This window comes from Mytilus edulis, chromosome 1 (assembly GCF_963676685.1).
Source record: "Mytilus edulis chromosome 1, xbMytEdul2.2, whole genome shotgun sequence".
NCBI lineage: Eukaryota > Metazoa > Mollusca > Bivalvia > Mytilida > Mytilidae > Mytilus > Mytilus edulis.
The window spans coordinates 124,118,177-124,143,335 of record NC_092344.1 but is presented as its reverse complement, the minus strand read 5'-3'; the positions used below and the strand labels follow the sequence as shown (position 1 = coordinate 124,143,335).

The window sequence follows — 25,159 nt, the reverse complement described above, 5'->3', positions numbered from 1 at the left end:
CTTATAATGTTACTGATTTAAGGAAGATATTTGCATGCTGTATGATATGTTGTCTATAAATTCATTTTGATGAACTTGTCTTTGTAAATACAATAAGTTTAAACTAAAATAATTTCATTAATCTGTCTCAGAAATGGATGAGCAATACCAAACAGCAACAGAAGTATACTGCTGTTCAAAAGTCAGAAATCAAACAAATCGGAACTTTGTTTTTATCTCTTATTTTGATAAAGAGAAACACATTTCCTCATCATTGTCATGAAAATTGTTTCGACGAGTATTGTGAAAAAAATTGTAAAAAGTTGGCGACTTTTCCTGTTAGTTACATAAGCGCGTCTCTGATTGTATTATTCTGTGGTGTCTGTCGTTGATATAATATGTTCGTTGCTGTGTTGCAGTTTGTATGTTGTGTCGATTATTTTATTATTTATTTGTTGTATTTCTGTCACATGGTGTTGTTATTTTAGCGATGTTTTTGAGTGGTAGGTTCGGCTAGTCATTAAACCACGTTCAACCCCCATATTTTTTTCTTAAAATGTCCTGTACCAAGTCCAGAATACGGCAGTTATTATCTAATAATTCGTTTCTATGTGTGTCGGCGTTTGTTTTTCTTGCACTTCTGTGTTCCTGTTGTTCCTATGTATCGTGTTTCAATTGATGTACTTCCCTCGATTTTAGTTTGAAACCCGGATCTGTTTTATCTCAATCGGTTTATGACTTTTGAAAACGTGTATACTAGTGTTGCCTATATTATATACATATACTATGGTGTAACTAAACCATTATAGTCGCCGTCAGCTGAAATTCGTAGCAGGTATTGGTAAAAATAATCTAAACTATCAATCATGTTCACTCGAGATATAGTTTTTCACATTCCATTCATAAATCGTCGAAAGGAAAACCACCACTGACCTACCTTTTAAGTGATTGCACTGTAATAATCCTGACCTTCACATTTTCCAAGGTAGGTCAGTAGTAGTTTTTCTTTTTGCGATTTATGAATGGAATGTGAAAAACTATATGACGAGTGAACGTGGTTGATAGTTTAGATTATTTTTTACCGATAACCGCTACGAATTTCAGCTGACGGCGACTACAAGACATTGATAAATGACTTACAACGCTTTCACCCAATGCTTGAAAGCTTGCCCGACGCTGACCGCCTTTCATAGCATCACCCATTCCGAACAAACTATTTTTGCTTCCTCTTCTATCAAATTCCTACAATATTGAAGATATGGGAAATGGTCAGAATTTATTAGCACATTTTTAAATGTTTTGACTAAAAATCTTAGGTGAAATATTTTACAGTGTACTATATTTACTTTCAATTGCTATGAAATAAGTATACAGTAGGCTATATAATATTACATGAGGTTTACCTGAAAGCTGTCTCAATAAAGAAGATTATGTATAACAGCACATCAAACATTCAAAGACGTTTGAAACATATCATTAAAATAGTCATGCCGACTTTAACATTTAGAGATGATTGCTTTTGCGTTGATTGTTGCTTCCAGTTCAGGAATAGTGTTTACAGTAGAGACCGACATGTTGCTCTGTGGCTCTGCTGTGAGGTTATGTAATACTTAAGTTAAACTGCTGCTTATGTGAATCATAAAGGTTCAAAAAGATTTTACGTGTACTTAATATATGATATGACTTGTGATGCAATAAATTTCACCTGATCGAGTTGACTATAAAAGTCGGACTGTGTGTACTGAGCATGACTATCAAATAATGAAATGTCAAGGTCATTCCTAACTCCGTTTGCTACCTATGACAAACCTCGCCCGACCAAGTGACATTAATGTAGTAGAATTATTAATATATTACTCAAAATATTTTTGTATTATGATACAGATGATTATTAATAAATAGATATTTCTAGATATACACACATTGCTGATTGTACATATTACAGGAATGAAATCTCACACATAACCTTTGTTGATACCTGCAATATACACGTATTAACATGCTGAGAGGAGCTTTAATGAAAACACAATTGCACATAGAAGGTGTATAATGACAGTGATGATGCGATTGTCTAAAGTAAGGGAACCCACGACAAGGGTAAACGACACAAGAATGGAAGGGGTAACAGAGGTGATTAAATATGGGTACTTCAGACTTCAATGTCAAAACATAGTCATGCGCAATACTACATCTGCATATAGCCATCCATCAACCAATAAAATGCGTTCCACACATACACTCCGGCGGACTTACGGGCGTGATGAATGGCCCTGCGCTTGGGCGTCGATGTCTGCAATCGATGAAAAACTGATCGTCATCAATACCACCTATTGGCATTATTCCAAGACTATGTGTGCTAGGTTTTCTCTCTTTTTGTCCACCTTCCCCGAACATGGATATGGGTAATATACCCACGCTGTGCGTACTAGGGCGTCGGGATTTATCAGACGAATGCCGTGATTCATAAGATCCTCGTCGGGCATCATAGAACCAACTTACTGGAAATGAATACTGTCCCAAACTTTGTGTACTTGGACGGCGAGGGCGGTCAGAGCAGGGACTTTCATCGGCAATTAGACTGATACCAGGAGTAGCACCAACTGGAGGAATCAGACTAAACTTCCGCTGCTGTTCTGATGTATCTATAACCGACATCTGTTTTTCATCCTGGAATTAGTAGATAAAGGAAGAGAAAATAATAACAAAATATTTTAACAATTTATTTTTCTTTTTATGTTATATCCCGAAAGAACTGCGACAGAAAGTACACGCATATTATAATCTTTTACATTGTAATTTCAATAGTATCTGTGAAGATATTAAATATGGCAATGTTTTGTTCTATAGTTTATTAAACCGTAGCCATACAACTTTTATCTCCATAACGTCATTTGAAAAAAATAGTCTTTACAAACAAACCAATTTTTATTTGATTTGCATTTTAACTCTTAATACATACTAATTGATATTGCACTTCTCGTACAGATCAATAGACAGGAATATTGAATTAAAACGTCATTATCTGGTAAATCTATTTCCAGTTCTAAGCCTATGAAATTTTTTTTTGTTAAAACTTACCAATAATTTTCCACTGAGATTTGGACTGCTGGGTACTGAAATAAAAATTAACGACATAATTACCTGCTATTCAAGTAGACTGTTAGAAATCATCTACAATAAAATAAGGTTCCAACTCCCTCCGGCAATGTCGGCCCTTTTCGAATTTGACAATTTTTTGGGGTCTTAAAAATCTTCACGTGTTACGTTAATTCAATACCCTCGCAATTAACATTTTTGGCATTTAGCTATTCTGATGAAGGTAAGTCTAGGCAAGCGCTTCGGACGTATTAAGTATACAATTGATAAAGTAATACTTTTTATATTTTAAGATAAGGACTACGGTTTCAAATTGTTTCGGTTTATATAACCTGACATTACGTACTTCATAAACAAACTACTTCAATAACCAAGAATCAATCTCACTCGATGAAAATTGTTTGTGTTAGTTATTGCTCTCCTGTTTTGACTCTTTTGGTTATACAGTTTCTGTTGTATTGACACACCTTTTGGACAATGGTTATACAGTTTCTGCTGTATTGGCACACCTTTTGGTTATACAGTTTCTGCTGTATTGACACACCTTTTGATTACATAGTTTCTGCTGTATTGACACACCTTTTGATTACATAGTTTCTGCTGTATTGACACACCTTTTGATTACATAGTTTCTGCTGTATTGACACACCTTTTGGTTATACAGTTTCTGATGTATTGACACACCTTTTGATTACATAGTTTCTGCTGTATTGACACACCTTTTGGTTATACAGTTTCTGCTGTATTGGCACACCTTTTGGTTATACAGTTTCTGCTGTATTGACACACCTTTTGATTACATAGTTTCTGCTGTATTGACACACCTTTTGGTTATACAGTTTCTGATGTATTGACACACCTTTTGGTTCTACAGTTTCTGCTGTATTGACACACCTTTTGATTACATAGTTTCTAATGACTCATGGTGTCGTCTTTTTGATGGTTATATTCCTTTGGTATCCCTTCACACCTTTTGTGTTTGTTTCTCTAATCATAGGCATGAATACAATATTCATAAAAAGAGAAACATAATTGAAGGAATCCCTTTCTGAAGACATGAAAAAAGGTATCAGTTATAGCAATCCAGAGGACGACACACGGACAAAAAGTGCAAAAACATAGACAAGTGCATAGACAAACAAAACATCAACAAAAAAGTGCACACAAAAAAAAGCAAACACAGTGACAAGTGCACGATTAACAGTGCACGATTAACAAATTCAACGAGGAAATTGTTTAGACATACCAAACAAAACTAACGAAAAAACGAAAACAGGTGTGCGGAAAAACCAGCTAAAGGCTCCGATCCGTCAACCTGTTTCGCATACGGAAAATTACAAAAAAAAAAAAATACATCTTCCGTCAATTTTAAGTTACAAAACTGAGATTGTAAGCAAATTATATCCATCTGTTTCACTAGAAGATTATTCTAAACTAAAAAAAATACAATAATTATATCAAACATAAAACTCTGGTAAAAAATTAAATATCCTCCGACCAACAGTAACTAGATAAAGAAAGATGTGGTGTGAGTGCCAATGAGACAACTCGCCATCCAAATAACAACTTATAAAAGTAAACCATTATAGGTCAATGTACGGCCTTCAACACGGAGCTTTGGCTAGTAAACTAACACGTTAGCGATAAATGTATAAATCAAATTGCTTAAAGGAAACGTCTTGTAGTCTTTTCTTGGTTTTCAAGCATGTTTCTTCTGTCATATTTTCAATATTTTCTATAGTTTTCGATATCAATTTATATTTACCGGTAGAGCTTCGGAAACGATTGCTTTCCCCTGCACAATTGCAATTTTACCTTTCTATTAACCTGCATCATCTCAGATGGATCACTTATGTCATTTTTACCACACGTCTTTAATTCGTCTATATACGTTCTAAGATGGATCACTTATAAAAAAGTGAAATCACAATAGTATTGAACTCCAAGGAAAATTAAAAAAGGAAAGTCCCTTATCAAATGGCAAAATCAAAATCTGAAACACATCAAACGAATGGAAAACAACTGTCTTATTTCTGACATGGTGCAAGCATTTTCTTATGAACTTATGAACTTGTGTTACACCATGTCTTAATTCGCCATATATGATCTAAGATGAATACCTTATCAGTCTTGATTTACCAAGTGTCGTCAATATGTATTGATACCGAGATCAAGATCAAAATATAAAGAATGACTTATAATTTCGTTAGTATGCTAAATCTCAAGTTCGAGGACATATATGATGCAAGCGCTCACTTAAAATACTGAATTGGTATATAGTTAAAAGCTCAAAATTAAATACAACGAGGTTCATTGGTCTGAAACCTTGGTTCAGTTGATTCAAACACGTATAAACAAAAATATGCAAAAAGATAAGTTTAAATGGCATTCAGGTGCTACGAATCCAGTATCAGTCAATTAACAGTTGAGTTCAGCCACATGACTTATTCGTATAACTTATAATGTTTATCAACATTCTAAAATTCAAAAACTGTCTTTTTAAGACACTAAACTCCAAATAGGAGTCTATTGATATTGCCAGTCAAATTAGCAAAGTTAGAACTCCTTCAGGCAAGTTGATCGTAGATGGATTTGGCTATTTATTTTAGGTCCTCTGTTTTCATATAGCTTTTCATCTGCTCTGGTATGTATACATCCGTGGATTTCAAATATTTGACTCTGAATATATTTGACGAAGGTAAATCCAGAAATGCGCTTGTAAAGTTTAATTTTCATTTTTTTGTAGATCTAATATTGCTGATTGTTTTAGTTGTTTAGAGTTTCTTTCTATCTATTAATATTTTTCTAGTAAGATAAGTGTGCTGTCATAAATTCATGGTGTTTCTGTGGTTGACGTGATCATGTTCTTTTATATTATTAATGCAATTATCTGTGCTGATTACTATTACGTATGCTTTTGGCTAGCCATTCAACCAGCCATTTTTCTTAAAATGTCGTGTACCAAGTGAGACTATGGCTATCTACAGTCCGCTTCTATTTATGTTGGCATTTGCCTTTGATGTAGTTCAGTGTTTCTGTTGTTCCGTTATTTCCCTCTTATAGTTGATGTGTAATATTCAGTTTAAGTGTGATTTGTTTTTGCTTTATCGAATTATGATTATTGAGCAGCATTTTCCACTTTTGCTTAATTTGTCGTTAAAACAGTTACTGCGAAACAGATGTGTGCGAAAAATCTATCTTCTGAAATAATGACTTCTAATAAGAACAGGTGTCTTAATCGTATATCGTGTAAACGTCGAGTATTAATGCCAAGAGGAATAACTCTAACGATAAAAACAAATTTAATATGATTTTGTTCTTATAGAATGTAGTTTTGCATATTGCCTTATTGCCAATTATACTCATCAGTCATGCAAATTCCCATTAAATTCATTTTGAGAAACGTTAATTCATTTAAAATCTAATATATATTCTATTGATTGCAATTGCTTTTAGGAATTCTCATCATCATCTTCAAAATACGGTCCTTAGATTTTACTTTGAAGGAAAAGAGTCAATGTTCGTCAACAACTTCATCTGTTACTAGTAAATTGGTTTTAAAACTAAGTCAAAGTCCTTATATTACCCGTTATCGATACATATTTTTCTCTTACCAGAAATTGTGAAACAGATAAAAATTTGTAATATGAAATGCAAATAGCCGCATTTGAAACCAGATCTCAATATGAATTCAAATGATAAGACATAATATCATTTGCCAGTTTTTCGACTCAGATTAATTTTGTTTTATACCTGTATATCATAATATAAACATGTGTATTTATATTACAAAATGAATGTCTATTGACATCTATATGACGTAGGTTTAGATTACACAATACTGCAACAACACCTACTGGAATTGTTTTCGTCACTTTGAAAAAAAGCAATAAGGATTAATTTTGATTAAAATTTAAAATCACATAACTTTTTGTTTTTCTTTTAGTGATTATTCTAATCAAACCAAACAATTTGTAACATTAAATCGAATAATAATGATAGATTGTTTTGTCCCTGTTGAATAACTGTTTTGAAATTTAATTTTCGCTCATTATGGATAATTCTAATTGAATACATATTCCTGTGTCATGCTTTTTTCCTAGTCTAACAACGACGCCATAGACAACAATTCATCTAAACACGGGTTACCTGATGGCACTTGTATGTTGATTGTTGGCGGGAGGGGTAGTTGTAAAGACCCTGTTAAAATATTTTATGAATCACTTTTTTTTATGGCAATCATGGGTAACGAATTGAATAAAATTTTGTAAGATACCTGTCTTTCTTCATAAAACATTGACAAAGTGTATTTAAAGTTAAGAGCAGTTCTTATATTTCAGAATAAAACATAACTTAAAATACGTCATAAATAGTTTTACAAATATAATGTATCATGCAATATCCATTCATACGACAAGAAACTAAAAGTATTAAATAATTAAATTTCCACTATATTTGACTACTTGAATTGAAAGTACCAATAAAATGTGCATGCATTTTCAAAGGTGCCACCATACAATTATTGAAAAATAATGTAATAAATGTGAACATTTTAAATTGATTGACTCCTGATATATTAACGCCACATAAGCGCGCACAGATCAACTATCTTCAAACGACCAAGGTATGCTATAACTTAAAGAATACCTGTTCTACTTTTCTGTATGCCAGTCGGTACTGCTCCATCCACAGACAAAAAGCTTTTACCGAGTGACGCTGATTTATCGTCCTTTGATTTGCCATTTTGCATATTCAAAGACCCCCTAAAAGTAAAGAAGCATTCATACAACAACTGATTTTTACTGTAACCTTCGATTTAACTGATATATTTTTCTTGTTCTTTTTTACAATTGACCCAGTTGACATCTTAATATGCTTTTTATGAGTTTAAATGTCCAACTAGTATATTTCTTTCTCTTTTATATACGTTTAGAATAGTTTTCTTTTTCTCATGTATTAAGCGCACTGCCAGAATAACTTTTTATTATAATTTTTGAGGTTTATTAAGACATGACTTCACAAACTTGTTTCGTTGCTGGTGGGCTGTCATTCCACTTTGGTAAAATCAGTCCAATTCTGATATTTTAGCTAAAATTTAGCTGTCCACTTCTAGTATCATTTTTTTTCACGAAAAGAAAGTTAAAATTTCCTTCGAATCAAAGTCATGCATTAATCTAAATTTTAAAAACCAATCAAGTCATAAATTGTGTTTACCTTTGTGTTGGGGGCGACCCCGATTCTTGTTTCATTTTATTTCTTCTTTCCCGATCTATCTGTTCTAGCATTTCCCGTAATACTTCCATTAAAGCACTAAACTGAAACATTTAGGAAGATTGTCAGTGTTTCCAAACTTGAAAGAAACATATGTTTTATATTGAAAAAAGACACACAAAAAGCACAACCCTAACAAAAGACCGAAATACAAATAAAATAAATTTACAAAACAACGTATAGTTTAACTAGAGGCTCTAAAGAGCCTGTGTCGCTCACCTTGGTCTATGTGAATATTAAACAAAGGACACAGATGGATTCATGACGAAAATTGGTTTTGGTGATGATGATGTGTTTGTAGATAAAGGCAACAGTAGTATACCGCTGTTCAAAACTCATAAATCCATGGACAAAAAACAAAATCGGGATAACAAACTAAAACCGAGGGAAACGCCTTAAATATAAGAGGAGAGATCTTACTTTACTAAACATTCTTGGTGCTTACAATTATTTCTATCTATAATAAACTTGGCCCAGTAGTTACAGTGTCATTTGAAAAAGTTGGAAACAATTTACAAATTTTATGAAAATTGTAAAAAATTTACTATAAAGGACAATTACTCCTTAGGGGGGTCAATTGACCATTTTGGTCATGTTTGACTTATTGTTAGGTCTGCTTTGCTGTACATTATTGCTGTTTACAGTTTATCTCTATCTATAATAATATTCAAGATAATAACCAAAAACAGCAACATTTCCTTAAAATTACCAATGCAGGGGCAGCACCTAACAACGGATTGTCCGATTCTTCAGAAAATTTCAGGGCAGATAGATCTTGACCTGGTTAACAATTTTACCCCCATGTCATATTTGCTCTAAATGCTTTGGTTTTTTGAGATATAAGCCAAAAACTGCCTTTTACTCCTATGTTCTATTTTTAGCCATGGCGGCCATCTTGGTTTGTTGGCCGGATCACCGGACACATTTTTTAAACTAGATACCCCAATGATGATTGTGGTCGAGTTTGGTTTAATTTGGCCCAGTAGTTTCAGAGGAGAAGATTTTTGTAAAAGTTAACGACGACGGACGACGACGACGACGACGGACGACGACGACGACGACGGACGACGGACGCCAAGTGATGAGAAAATCTCACTTGGCTCTTTGGGCCAGGTGAGCTAAAAAGTGTCTACAACAATCAGCTCAAAAGAATAGTGTGTCGTATTTGTAATTTTAAGCTTTGACTCCAAATCCTGTGCAGAAAAGCTTATCTTTATGTCCTCCATTACAAAACCTCTAAATCTCAGTTTGACGTAGTAAGCAGAGTGTCGTCTACTGTTTTCGCTGTGTACTAGTTGAAATCGTATCGGAATGTAGACATATTCGACCACATTATTCATACTAAAACTCATGAATTGTGGCGATGATATGTTTCCGTGATCTGACATAGAAATGCAAAGAACGTTTTTCCTGAAAATGAATCACCACAGGGTGAGTACCATCATTGTAAGTATGTCTGGTGCTTATGTTGCCAAAACACCACAGGGTGAGTACCATTATTGTAAGTATGTCTGGTGCTTATGTTGCCAAAACACCACAGGGTGAGTACCATCATTGTAAGTATGTCTGGTGCTTATGTTGCCAAAACACCACAGGGTGAGTACCATCATTGTAAGTATGTCTGGTGCTTATGTTGCCAAACAAATGTCGACAAAGTACGGCAAATCGACGGCAGTTCATTCAAAGAAAAAAACAAAAAAGTACCAAACTCCGAGGAAAATTCAGGATGGAATGTCAAATGACAAAATCAAAAGCCCATACACATCAAACGAATGAATAACAATGGTCTTATTCCTGACTTATGTAAAAAAGATGGATTAAACCTGGTTTCAAAACATCATTTATTTTGTCACCGTCTCGGTACAATTTTTATTTTGTGATAAGAGTACCTACTTCTGTACTCCTGTTTTAAAAGCGATAAAGATATTTGGTTTGAAACTTTATAATGACGAATTGTGACGCATGCTCGATTTTAGAGCTGTTTGATCCTTTCCTTTTCATAAAACTTAGTACCTAGGGATAATTGACGAGCAGGACTATGCTTTACACGACATCATATACCAGTGCTTTGTTACAACGTATATATATATTATTACCTTTCCGATATTAATGATTGACAGGGATGCTATGATGAGTAAAACGTTTAACTTACAAATTGTTAAGTAAGACCTGAATTGATGGTTTGTGTTTCATGTTATTCGCGAAGTTTAACTTACCTGTTCCATAGTTAGACCTGGATTGACAGTTTGTGTAATTAATGGTGGCATCACTTTAGTTGCTATCAAGTTATGTGTTAATCCAAACTTTCTGTCACTCAACAGGTGTTTATAAATACCTGGAATAGACAACATTTACATTTAATAAATGTATTGACTAGAGACAGCAAAATACAAACAATCGTCTTTATATTTGCCATGGTAATTCATTGGTGATAAATAAACTAACGACAACGAACTGTGCATTAGATTTAGTACATGTGTTTTCTTTCTTCGGATCATTTCTCGTACCAATTGCATCACATGCATATTTTGACATTAATGTCTCCTCGGTGATTACCAAGGTGAAAATGGTTGAAAATCCCAAATATCATACAAACGTTGATAAAACCAAATAAGACTAAAATTAAAACCAAAGCCAGACAGCATTTGAAGCTATGCATGAGGAAGATACATTTTTTATTAGAAGTATTTCACAAATTTCTTAACAATATCTGTTTTTTTATAATTGGCTACTAAGCTTGTGATACCCCGGGATCTAACAGCTAACTAGTATCGACTCAACGATCCTTATAATATAAAAGGCTAACATTTTACCACAATTATGTGTCAATGAGACACAGTTCCTATACGAAACAAAATATAACAAAGAATATAAGACGGTGACTATAATGTCCCCAACACTGTATTGCTATAACAGAATCAATGTCTACGCTTTGCTGCAGATTCGTGTCGATAAAATACAAACAGATATAACACAAAGATGGTATGATTAAAGTATTTACCGACAATGTGATTCCACATATATCTAAATTGATCATTCGATAATACAGATATAAAACAAAGATGGTATGATTAAAGTATTTACCGACAATGTGATTCCACATATATCTAAATTGATCATTCGATAATACAGATATAAAACAAAGATGATATGATTAAAATATTTACCGACAATGTGATTCCACATATATCTAAATTGATCACTCGATAATATAGATATAAAACAAAGATGGTCTGATAAAAGTATTTACCGACAATGTGATTCCACATATATCTAAATTGGTCATTTGATAATATAGATATAAAACAAAGATGGTCTGATAAAAGTATTTACCGACAATGTGATTCCACATATATCTAAATTGGTCATTTGATAATATAGATATAAAACAAAGATGGTCTGATAAAAGTATTTACCGACAATGTGATTCCACATATATCTAAATTGATCATTCGATAATACAGATATAAAACAAAGATGATAGGATTAAAGTATTTACCGACAATGTGATTCCACATATATCTAAATTGATCACTCGATAATATAGATATAAAACAAAGATGGTATGATTAAAGTATTTACCGACAATGTGATTCCACATATATCTAAATTGATCATTCGATAATACAGATATAAAACAAAGATGGTCTGATAAAAGTATTTACCGACAATGTGATTCCACATATATCTAAATTGATCATTCGATAATACAGATATAAAACAAAGATGATAGGATTAAAGTATTTACCGACAATGTGATTCCACATATATCTAAATTGATCACTCGATAATATAGATATAAAACAAAGATGGTATGATTAAAGTATTTACCGACAATGTGATTCCACATATATCTAAATTGATCATTCGATAATACAGATATAAAACAAAGATGATATGATTAAAATATTTACCGACAATGTGATTCCACATATATCTAAATTGATCACTCGATAATATAGATATAAAACAAAGATGGTATGATTAAAGTATTTACCGACAATGTGATTCCACATATATCTAAATTGGTCATTCGATAATACAGATATAAAACAAAGATGGTATGATTAAAGTATTTACCGACAATGTGATTCCACATATATCTGAATTGATCATTCGATAATACAGATATAAAACAAAGATGGTATGATTAAAGTATTTACCGACAATGTGATTCCACATATATCTGAATTGATCATTCGATAATACAGATATAAAACAAAGATGGTATGATTAAAGTATTTACCGACAATGTGATTCCACATATATCTAAATTGATCATTCGATAATACAGATATAAAACAAAGATGATATGATTAAAGTATTTACCGACAATGTGATTCCACATATATCTAAATTGATCATTCGATAATATAGATATAAAACAAAGATGGTAGGATTAAAGTATTTACCGACAATGTGATTCCACATATATCTAAATTGATCACTCGATAATACAGATATAAAACAAAGATGGTCTGATAAAAGTATTTACCGACAATGTGATTCCACATATATCTAAATTGGTCATTCGATAATACAGATATAAAACAAAGATGGTAGGATTAAAGTATTTACCGACAATGTGATTCCACATATGTCTAAATTGGTCATTCGATAATACAGATATAAAACAAAGATGGTATGATTAAAGTATTTACCGACAATGTGATTCCACATATATCTAAATTGGTCATTCGATAATACAGATATAAAACAAAGATGGTATGATTAAAGTATTTACCGACAATGTGATTCCACATATATCTGAATTGATCACTCGATAATACAGATATAAAACAAAGATGTTATGATTAAAGTATTTACCGACAATGTGATTCCACATATATCTGAATTGATCACTCGATAATACAGATATAAAACAAAGATGATAGGATTAAAGTATTTACCGACAATGTGATTCCACATATATCTAAATTGGTCATTTGATAATATAGATATAAAACAAAGATGGTATGATTAAAATATTTACCGACAATGTGATTCCACATATATCTAAATTGGTCATTCGATAATACAGATATAAAACAAAGATGGTATGATTAAAGTATTTACCGACAATGTGATTCCACATATATCTGAATTGATCACTCGATAATACAGATATAAAACAAAGATGTTATGATTAAAGTATTTACCGACAATGTGATTCCACATATATCTGAATTGATCACTCGATAATACAGATATAAAATAAAGATGGTATGATTAAAGTATTTACCGACAATGTGATTCCACAAATATCTAAATTGGTCATTTGATAATATAGATATAAAACAAAGTATTTACCGACAATTGTGATAACAATACTAGCATCCTGGCACTGACTCTCAGTCAACAAAGGTAAAACTTCATCTAAAATGGTCATCTTGTCTAAGCTGTCTAAGACATGGTCTATACAAGACAGTGCATTTATCTTCACCTGAAATATTGCAAAACCTGTCAAAACAATCTGTCGCAATGTTGTATACATTTCTCTACTTCGATTTATAGATTGTCAGATAATTGAAAATTACTCTGAAAGTTTCGCCCTATAGATTAATAAAAATAGATAATTGTAATTATAATTAACATTTATTGTGTTACAAATTCTCCATACACTGCTATATAAAATGATTCATATGTTGAACATATAAATTCTTGGTTCACCGTTACAAAGGAAATCCATAATTATCAAACACTAGTATCGCACGAATTCCCATGAATCCACAGTTAACAAGAGACATTATAAGCCAATTAAACTAAAAAAAAACAGAAATAAACTAAAAAGTATAGAAACAATCTTGAATGTTTTTATAAATGAATGTTTGTTTACGAGTAAACCAAGTTAAAAGTGCTCACCCTAACATTAGTTGCCTTGTAAAACAGAGCTTTAGCTCTTGGTAAAACCAACATTTTCATAAAGCTGTCATCTAGATATTCTTTGACCATACCTATAGCGTTTAAGGCTGCTTCCTACAACACATAAATAAATACACTAAAACAGTGTATGTTTCTGTCATTCCTCAGAAAAGAATGGCTATATCCAATGAACTCAATTGCTGTTTCTTTGAAAATTATGCTTTAATCTTAACTTTAATCAAATAATAAAAAATGTCCTTATAAAATAAAAATAAAAATACGTGCATTATCTGTTCGTCTATCTATCATCATATATACCGGTATATGTATCTGCTACACTCCTTTTTTTAAGTTTGAGCTTTTCATTTTGTCATTTGAGTTATGGGACTTTCCGTTTAGGATTTTCTTTGGAGTTGGGTATTTTTGTTATTTTTTTTATAAGAAATGCACAGAATTAAAGGTTAATTGGGTAAACGACAATGAATTATCAGTCATTTGCACTGAAGTTAAAAATGTCTTATAAGTACTGATTATCAGCTGGTTGTCTGCATATTGATATTGTAAAGTATCAGCTTCGAGTTATAAAGCTTTTGTCGAGTGAGCGCAGAAAAGCAGTCCAAAAAATCTTCATGTTGTGTCGAAAAGCTGATATTTTATATGACGATAATCTTGTTATCGCTTTATCGGACTGTATTAGTGTAGCTTGCATGATAAAAACAAGTGTTTTTCTTTGTTTCAACAGTTTGTTTAAATTTATCAACGTCAGTTTATTTATACTGACTTAAGTAATGTGACAAGTTCAAACTATTTTGGACTGGGTCAACATATTTGACGTCACAAAGCCGTGATATGCAATTTTTAGTAAGAGCTGAACAGAATGATACAGACAGTGGGAACACCTATAAACTTAATAACTGTGGATATGATGACGTTGACACCACGTTATATATAACTCACCTGTGCTTGTATAGACGTTGACACCAAGTTATATAACTGACCTGTGCTTGTATAGACGTTGACACAAAGTTATATACAACTCACCTGTGCTTGTATAGACGTTGATTCCAAACAGTTGAACACTAATGGAATAATCTCCGATCGGATTTCCTCAATAGGACTTTTATTTAAGATTATATCTAATCGATTTAGAATATTAACAGTAGCCTAGAAAATAAAACATATTAGAAATCATACACCTCTTATGATACACAACCAATATATCAATTTACGATTCCAGGAATTTATTTAAAACATATACCCTTGAAACAAATCATATTAGTTTAATCCTTACGGTTTTATATGGAAAAAGGTACATTTCTATCAGTAGATTATCCCAAAATAGTTCAGCAATAACTGATATTAGCCTCAGCCAGACACTTGGAAATGGATTACGAAAATAAAATAACTTATGAAATATTTATTTGCAATAAATCTTAGAATAATCTCTATGAAGAAAAATATTGAATTGTATTAATACTAACTAAAACTAAAAATCAAGCAAACGGAAGTTCATTTTTAATTTAAGCCTTCGTGGAAAGGTAAAATATAAGTTCCACCTCACGTGCTAGTACGTGTTAAAGGTTCGTTCACTCGACTTTTCATCTTTTTGTCATGTTTTGTTTGTCTTTTCTTTTACTGATGAGTTTTTATTCCTCCTGTTTAGTAATTTATCATAAAATAGACAATTTACCTGTACAGGTTTAGGCATATTGATAACATCTCTGAATACAGTTAATATGTGACCACAATACTCGTCTTTGGAAGCGTTATCAATCATGGCGATGAAAGGTATTAAAGCACTGGTAACAGAGTCTGCCATAGAACACTCAAGGCATAATACAGGAAACACATTTCGGTATAAAATTTTCTGAAAAAAAAACCATATGAAAAAGTATTGTCTCTTTCCATTCTTAATTCTATAATATCAAATCAGCGGACATACAGAAAAACCGGAAAAACTATGTTTCACAAATATTCTTAAATTTATGATTTCGATTTTGGGCTGGTTACATGTGTTTCAACTGCGTTACATTTTTGATGACATGAATGATAACGTACTACTCAATATGTGTTCCTCGTAGATAACGTACTACTCAATATGTGTTCCTCGTAGATAACTTACTACTCAATATGTGTTCCTCGTAGATAACGTACTACTCAATATGTGTTCCTCGTAGATAACGTACTACTCAATATGTGTTCCTCGTAGATAACGTACTACTCAATATGTTCCTCGTAGATAACGTACTACTCAATATGTTCCTCGTAGATAACGTACTACTCAATATGTGTTCCTCGTAGATAACGTACTACTCAATATGTTCCTCGTAGATAACGTACTACTCAATATGTTCCTCGTAGATAACGTACTACTCAATATGTTCCTCGTAGATAACGTACTACTCAATATGTTCCTCGTAGATAACGTACTACTCAATATGTTCCTCGTAGATAACGTACTACTCAATATGTTCCTCGTAGATAACGTACTACTCAATATATGTTCCTCGTAGATAACGTACTACTCAATATGTGTTCCTCGTAGATAACGTACTACTCAATATGTTCCTCGTAGATAACGTACTACTCAATATATGTTCCTCGTAGATAACGTACTACTCAATATGTGTTCCTCGTAGATAACGTACTACTCAATATGTTCCTCGTAGATAACGTACTACTCAATATGTGTTCCTCGTAGATAACGTACTACTCAATATGTTCCTCGTAGATAACGTACTACTCAATATGTTCCTCGTAGATAACGTACTACTCAATATATGTTCCTCGTAGATAACGTACTACTCAATATATGTTCCTCGTAGATAACGTACTACTCAATATGTGTTCCTCGTAGATAACGTACTACTCAATATGTTCCTCGTAGATAACGTACTACTCAATATGTGTTCCTCGTAGATAACGTACTACTCAATATGTTCCTCGTAGATAACGTACTACTCAATATGTTCCTCGTAGATAACGTACTACTCAATGTGTTCCTCGTAGATAACGTACTACTCAATATGTGTTCCTCGTAGATAACGTACTACTCAATATGTTCCTCGTAGATAACGTACTACTCAATATGTTCCTCGTAGATAACGTACTACTCAATATGTTCCTCGTAGATAACGTACTACTCAATATATGTTCCTCGTAGATAACGTACTACTCAATATATGTTCCTCGTAGATAACGTACTACTCAATATGTGTTCCTCGTAGATAACGTACTACTCAATATGTTCCTCGTAGATAACGTACTACTCAATATGTTCGTCGTAGATAACGTACTACTCAATATGTGTTCCTCGTAGATAACGTACTACTCAATATATGTTCCTCGTAGATAACGTACTACTCAATATATGTTCCTCGTAGATAACGTACTACTCAATATGTTCCTCGTAGATAACGTACTACTCAATATGTTCCTCGTAGATAACGTACTACTCAATATGTTCCTCGTAGATAACGTACTACTCAATATGTTCCTGGTAGATAACGTACTACTCAATATATGTTCCTCGTAGATAACGTACTACTCAATATGTGTTCCTCGTAGATAACGTACTACTCAATATGTGTTCCTCGTAGATAACGTACTACTCAATATGTGTTCCTCGTAGATAACGTACTACTCAATATGTGTTCCTCGTAGATAACGTTCTACTCAATATGTGTTCCTCGTAGATAACGTACTACTCAATATGTGTTCCTCGTAGATAATGTACTACTCAATATGTTCGTCGTAGATAACGTACTACTCAATATGTGTTCCTCGTAGATAACGTACTACTCAATATGTGTTCCTCGTAGATAACGTACTACTCAATATGTGTTCGTCGTAGATAACGTACTACTCAATATGTGTTCCTCGTAGATAACGTACTACTAAATATGTGTTCCTCGTAGATAACGTACTACTCAATATGTTCCTCGTAGATAACGTACTACTCAATATGTGTTCCTCGTAGATAACGTACTACTCAATATGTGTTCCTCGTAGATAACGTACTACTCAATATGTGTTCCTCGTAGATAACGTACTACTCAATATGTGTTCCTCGTAGATAACGTACTACTCAATATGTTCCTGGTAGATAATGCACTCCTCAATATACTGCTCATCGATAATGCACTCCTTAATATACTGCTCATCGATAATGCACTCCTCAATATACTGCTCCTCGATAATGCACTCCTCAATATACTGCTCATCAATAATGCACTCCTCAATATACTGCTCATCGATAATGCACTCCTCAATATACCGCTCATCGATAATGCACTCCTCAATATACTGCTCCTCGATAATGCACTCCTCAATATACTGCTCATCAATAATGCACTCCTCAATATACTGCTCATCGATAATGCACTCCTCAATATACCGCTCATCGATAATGCACTCCTCAATATACTGCTCCTCGATAATGCACTCCTCAATATACTGCTCCTCGATAATGCACTCCTCAATATACTGCTCATCAATAATGCACTCCTCAATATACTGCTCATCGATAATGTACTCCTCAATATACTGCTCATAGATAATGTACTCCTCAATATACTGCTCATCAATAATGCACTCCTCAATATACTGCTCCTCGATAATGTAATCCTCAATATACTGCTCATAGATAATGTACTACTCAATATACTGTTCATAGATAATGCACTCCTCAATATACTGCTCCTCGATAATGCACTCCTCAATATACTGCTCATCAATAATGCACTCCTCAATATACTGCTCATCGATAATGTACTCCTCAATATACTGTTCATAGATAATGTACTCCTCAATATACTGCTCATAGATAATGCACTCCTCAATATACTGCTCATCGATAATGCACTCCTCAATATACTGCTCATTGATAATGCACTCCTCAATATACTGCTCATCAATAATGCACTCCTCAATATACTGTTCATAGATAATGCAATCCTCAATATACTGCTCATCGATAATGTACTCCTCAATATACTGCTCATCGATAATGCACTCCTCAATATACTGCTCATCGATAATGCACTACTACTCATCGATAATGTACTCCTCAATATAATGCTCATCGATAATGTACTCCTTAATATACTATAAAATTGAGAATGGAAATGGGGAATGTGTCAAAGAGACAACAACCCGACCAAATAAAAAACAACAGCAGAGGGTCACCAACAGATCTTCAATGTAGCGAGAAATTCCCGCACCCGGAGGCGTCCTTCAGCTGGCCCCTAAACAAATATATACTAGTCCAGTGATAATGAACGCCATACTAATTTCCAAATTGTACACAAGAAACTAAAATTAAAATAATACAAGACTAACAAAGGCCAGAGGCTCCTGACTTGGGACAAGCGCAAAAATGCGGCGGGGTTGAACATGTTTGTGAGATCTCAACCCTCCCCCTATACCTCTAACCAATGTAGAAAAGTAACTGCTCATCGATAATGTACTCCTCAATATACTGCTCATCGATAATGTACTCCTCAATATACTGCTCATCGATAATGTACTCTTCAATATACTGCTCATCGATAATGCACTCCTCAATATACTGCTCATAGATAATGCACTCCTCAATATACTGCTCATCGATAATGCACTCCTCAATATACTGCTCATCGATAATGTACTCCTCAATATACTGCTCATCGATAATGCACTCTTCAATATACTGATCATCGATAATGTACTCCTCAATATACTGCTCATCGATAATGTACTCCTCAATATACTGCGCTCATCGATAATGTACTCCTCAATATACTGTTCATCGATAATGTACTCCTCAATATACTGCTCATCGATAATGTACTCTTCCATGTACATGTGTTATTCATTGGTAATGTACTCCTTAAAATATGTAACAAATAGATATTGTATTTTTCCATATGTTCCTTATCGATAATGTACTAATCGATATGCTTCTTATCGATAGTGTACTCCTCAATATATTTTTTTTGTGTTGTCATATCTTGTTTTATTATACATGGCCGGGTTGTGTTTTACTAAAGTATGATGAAGGTATTTAATCGAATTTCTGAATTTTTCAGGATATGGGTCATGACTTAAGAGTAAGGTTATAATGTGTCCGAAGGCGAGATTTGTGTTGTCATCACTTAAGAGAGTTATTGTTCCTGTTTTAGGGAGATTATTATTACCATTTGATGTCGATAACTCTGGCACACATAATCGCGTCTCCTTGTCGTCATGAAACATATCCACTAGGCCTAGGTTATAAAAATACTCCACTAATTGATGTATGAATTGCTGATGATAGTTTATAATCACACAAGAACTCTTTGAATTTAGGGGAAGTTGTGTTTAATAGTTTCGATGTTCACATTTATCAAACATGACTGTTTGTGTAGCTCATATTTCACGATAAAAATACACCAAATAAATTGAAATAAATACAAACCTTGCGGATGTCTGGAAGAATTACAAACCTTGGGGATATCTGGAAAAAATACAAACCTTGGGGATATCTGGAAGAAGTACAAACCTTGGGGATATCTGGAAGCACCTGTGCAAGTTGACAATGGACTTCCGCTCTAAGAAAAGGGTCTTTCTGTTCTAATGTGTCTAACAGTTGTAGAGTACAAACAACAGGTTCATTGAAGAATTTTATCTAAAATAAAAAGGAGAAAGTTTTACATGGCAATTGTTATGGAACTCTCGAAACTGTAGTCATTTGTGTAACATTTTACATTATTGGTTAGTCTTTTATAACGGCTTCGGCCTATCTTTCAATATTTCATGACATATCATCTGGTTTTAAAGCCATATTTCAATTGGATGTAAAGAGATGCCGGTGAGGTCTAACGATGAGCTGCATTACAAGTAGCAACATTTAACAGTTGTTACATGTAGGTCCGTTAGCAGCGACCGTTTGTTTTTCTAGCCATTTGTAGATTAAATGTTTATTCATTTAAATAAGAAGTTATTTTCGGTCATTCGTCCTCGTAACCTTGCAGGAATATATGTCGGTGAAGAGCAATGATCTGGTAAAGTGATAAATCATCAAATAAGGTTCCAAATTAAATTTCTTTTTATTAGCCACTGCTGTACCTAAAACTGTTTTTAAAACTAAGTTAGGAACAAAAACTGCTGTTGACATTAAATTACGCCTTATGCCTCTCTGTTATTAAACAATTTAATTATAATTCGGAAGCTGCACATTCCATTTGGAGTTTATTGTCTTTCTAGTGTAATAGAGTGAGAGAACCATTTCATTCTAATGTTGTTTGAGTAATTCAAAGACAACGTATCCTATAAAGTTTGTAACTTAATCCTCATAAAGATATCAAACAAATTGCCCTTTTACAAAACTGACGGTGTTAACAAAAGACAAAATGGTATTGCATAAAATAACTGGTTAGGAACAAATTAAATAACACGCATAAAATGTTTCAAATATGTTTGTAAAATAACTAATAGTCTGTTGTTGACATATTTTAGTAGGGATAATGTAATAAAACACAGCTACACGGATTAACTTTTATGCTAAAACAAGAATGAACAGTGGTATTTGTCATGGCAGTTTCATTAAGGTTTAATGCGATTTTATAAAAAAGATAAAAAAATATCAATTTATGATCTATAGTTATTTTTAAGTTTTAAGAATAAAATTCTCATTTTCCTTTTTTGAAAAAAAAACAGTTTCGGGGTATATCTGAATAAGAACAAAATAATTTTTTGTGAATAATTCACTAGAAACAATCAAGGATCTGCAATCAACACAAAATTCTCCCTATAACATACAGGTACGACACAAGAGAACCACTGACGAGAATTCTGACTTGATACAGGCACGTGATCCAAGACAACACTGACGAGAAATCTGACTTGGTAAAGGCACGTGACACAAGAGAACCACTGACGAGAATTCTGACTTGATACAGGCACGTGATACAATACAACCACTGACGAGAATTCTGACTTGATAAAGGCACGTGACACAAAAGAACCTATGACGAAAATTCTGACATGATAAAGGCACGTGACACAAGACAACCACTGACGAGAATTCTGTCTTGATACAGGCACGTGACACAAGACAGACACTGACGAGAATTCTGACTTGATACAGGCACGTGAAACAAGACAACCACTAACGAGAATTCTGACATGATAAAGGCACGTGACACCAGACAACCACTGACGAGAATTCTGTCTTGATACAGGCACGTGACACAAAAGAACCTATGACGAAAATTCTGACATGATAAAGGCACGTGACACAAGACAACCACTGACGAGAATTCTGTCTTGATACAGGCACGTGACACAAGACAGACACTGACGAGAATTCTGTCTTGATACAGGCACGTGAAACAAGACAACCACTAACGAGAATTCTGACATGATAAAGGCACGTGACACCAGACAACCACTGACGAGAATTCTAACTTGATACAGATACGTGACACAAGAGTACCACTGACGAGAATTCTGTCTTGATACAGGCACGTGAAACAAGACAACCACTGACGAGAATTCTGACATGATAAAGGCACGTGACACAAGAGAATCACTGACGAGAATTCTGACGTGATAAAGGCACCTGACACAAGACAACCACTGACGAGAATTCTAACTTGATACAGGCACGTGATACAAGACAACCACTGACGAGAATTCTGACTTGATAAAGGCACGTGACACAAGAGTACCACTGACGAGAATTCTGACATGATAAAGGCACCTGACACAAGACAGACACTGACGAGAATTCTAACTTGATACATACACGTGATACAAGACAACCACTGACGAGAATTCTAACTTGATACAGATACGTGACACAAGACAACCACTGACGAGAATTCTAACTTGATACAGGCGCGTGACACAAAACAACCACTGACGAAACTTCGAACTTGATACAGGCACGTGACACTAGAAAACCACTGACGAGAATTCTAACTTGATACAGGCAGGTGAAACACAACAACCACTGACGAGATATCTAACTTGATATGGACACGTGACTCAAGACAACCACTGACGAGAATTCTGACTTGATAAAGGCACATGACACAAGAGAACCACTGACGAGAATTCTGACTTGATAAAGGCATGTGAAACAAGACAACCACTGACGAGAATTCTAACTTGATACAGACACGTGACTCAAGACAACCACTGACGAGAATTCTAACTTGATACAGGCACGTGACACAAGACAACCACTGACGAGAATTCTACCTTGATACAGGCACGTGACACAAGAGAACCACTGACGAGAATTCTAACTTGATACAGGCGCGTGACACAAGACAACCACTAACGAGAATTCTAACTTGATACAGGCACGTGACACCAGACAACCACTGGCGAGAATTTTAACTTGATACATTCACGTGACACAAGACAACCACTGACGAGAATTCTAACTTGATACATACACGTGATACAAGACAACCACTGACGAGAATTGTGACTTTATACATGCACGTGCCACGTGATAACCACTGACGAGAATTCTGACAAGATACAGCCACGTGACACAAGACAACCACTGACGAGAATTCTGACTTGATACAGACACGTGACACAAGACAACCACTGACGAGACTTCTAACTTGATACAGGCACGTGACACAAGACAACACTGACGAGAATTCCGACATGATACATATTACGAACCCATTTCATGTTTTTCTGATACAAGCAGATTATGGGAGGGTTGGGATCCTGCTAACATGTTTAACCTCGCCACATTCTGTATGTATGTGCCTGTCCCAAGTCTGGAGCCTGTAATTCAGTGGTTGTCGTTTGTTTATGTGTTAAATTTTTGTTGTTAGTTCATTTTTCATACATAAAGTAGGCCGTTAGTTTTCTCGTTTGAAGTTTTACATTGTCATTTCGGGGCCTTTAATAGCTGACTATATGGTATGGGCTTTGCTCATTGTTGAAGGCCGTACGGTTCACTATTATAGTTTGTAATTTCTGTGTTATTTTGATCTCTTGTGGACAGCGGTCTCATTGGTAATAATACCACATCTTCTTTTTTATATATGTCTTCAAAACACAAATCAAAACTGATTAAACTTTGTAAATTTATAAAGATTATCAACACAGGTACATATGTGCTCCTGGTTAAAATGATATATTGTCTTAACAATTGTTTTGTGTGTTTTGTCTTATTGTGAATATTGTACATAAATGTCTTCTCTATACCTATGTATATGGTTTATTGAGAATAAAGATATATTATGATCGTGTTTACATCCCGTATATGCCTCAATTGGTGGATATTTGTCTCATTGGCAATCATTATACGTCTCTCTTTTTTATTATCTTCTACACTTCAAGTGATAAACCTTTAGAGTTGTCTTTATACAAAATAAAAGATTTTTTTTAGATTGGCAGTTTTTCATCGTATTACAACTAAACTAAATGAATCCGATCTTTGATCTTATAGAGGATTTATTTTTCCTGTATATGAATTCATTGATATTAAGAGTTAATTAAAACACTACCATAAAGAGATTGGTCTATACTTATTTTAATCCCTTTTCAAAGGTCATATACACTATTAGGAATAAATCTCCTTTCCAGAGTTGAATAGAATTATGTTGTATCATTAGAATCGATTAAAGCATGCATAAACAGAGTGGGATTTTGTTCCCCTTAATTTCATTCTGAGTAACAACCAATTCTGTTTTCCAAAGCCACCAGAATCGTTAACCAGAACAGGTGCGTCCTGATTCTACTGACATATGACAATGATTTTAGCCGGTAAAATGCTTCGTTCATTGAGATACAAACTTTTTCTGAGTAAATACAGATTACCTGACATGCTCCAATATTGTCTAATCCGCGATACCTTTAAAATTATTTGTCAAATCTTCACAGAAAACTCGCTTCATTATCGATGGACGCGGGTACATTAATATACAACGCTTTCATAGACGTATATGTGATGTTA

The 25,159-nt window shown here is 33.8% G+C and overlaps 1 protein-coding gene across 4 annotated transcripts in view; it reads right to left on the bottom strand.

Annotated features, from left to right (window-relative positions):
• The window catches only part of LOC139505388 (SCY1-like protein 2), an 82,287-nt gene that overhangs the window by 677 nt on the left and 56,451 nt on the right, over positions 1-25,159 (bottom strand). The window contains exons 8-19 of one of the 4 annotated variants that reach the window (XM_071295007.1): positions 20,729-20,854; positions 15,899-16,075; positions 15,250-15,372; positions 14,209-14,322; positions 13,657-13,789; positions 10,563-10,681; positions 8,290-8,390; positions 7,723-7,838; positions 7,225-7,275; positions 3,058-3,092; positions 2,233-2,646; positions 1,120-1,221 (exon numbers count right to left, since the gene is read on the bottom strand). In XM_071295007.1, the coding sequence (XP_071151108.1) occupies positions 1,120-1,221; positions 2,233-2,646; positions 3,058-3,092; positions 7,225-7,275; positions 7,723-7,838; positions 8,290-8,390; positions 10,563-10,681; positions 13,657-13,789; positions 14,209-14,322; positions 15,250-15,372; positions 15,899-16,075; positions 20,729-20,854 (1,611 nt within the window). The remainder of the gene's footprint in view (positions 1-1,119; positions 1,222-2,232; positions 2,647-3,057; positions 3,093-7,224; positions 7,276-7,722; positions 7,839-8,289; positions 8,391-10,562; positions 10,682-13,656; positions 13,790-14,208; positions 14,323-15,249; positions 15,373-15,898; positions 16,076-20,728; positions 20,855-25,159) is intronic. The other 3 variants (XM_071295012.1, XM_071295011.1, XM_071295013.1) reach the window with 3 other exon arrangements.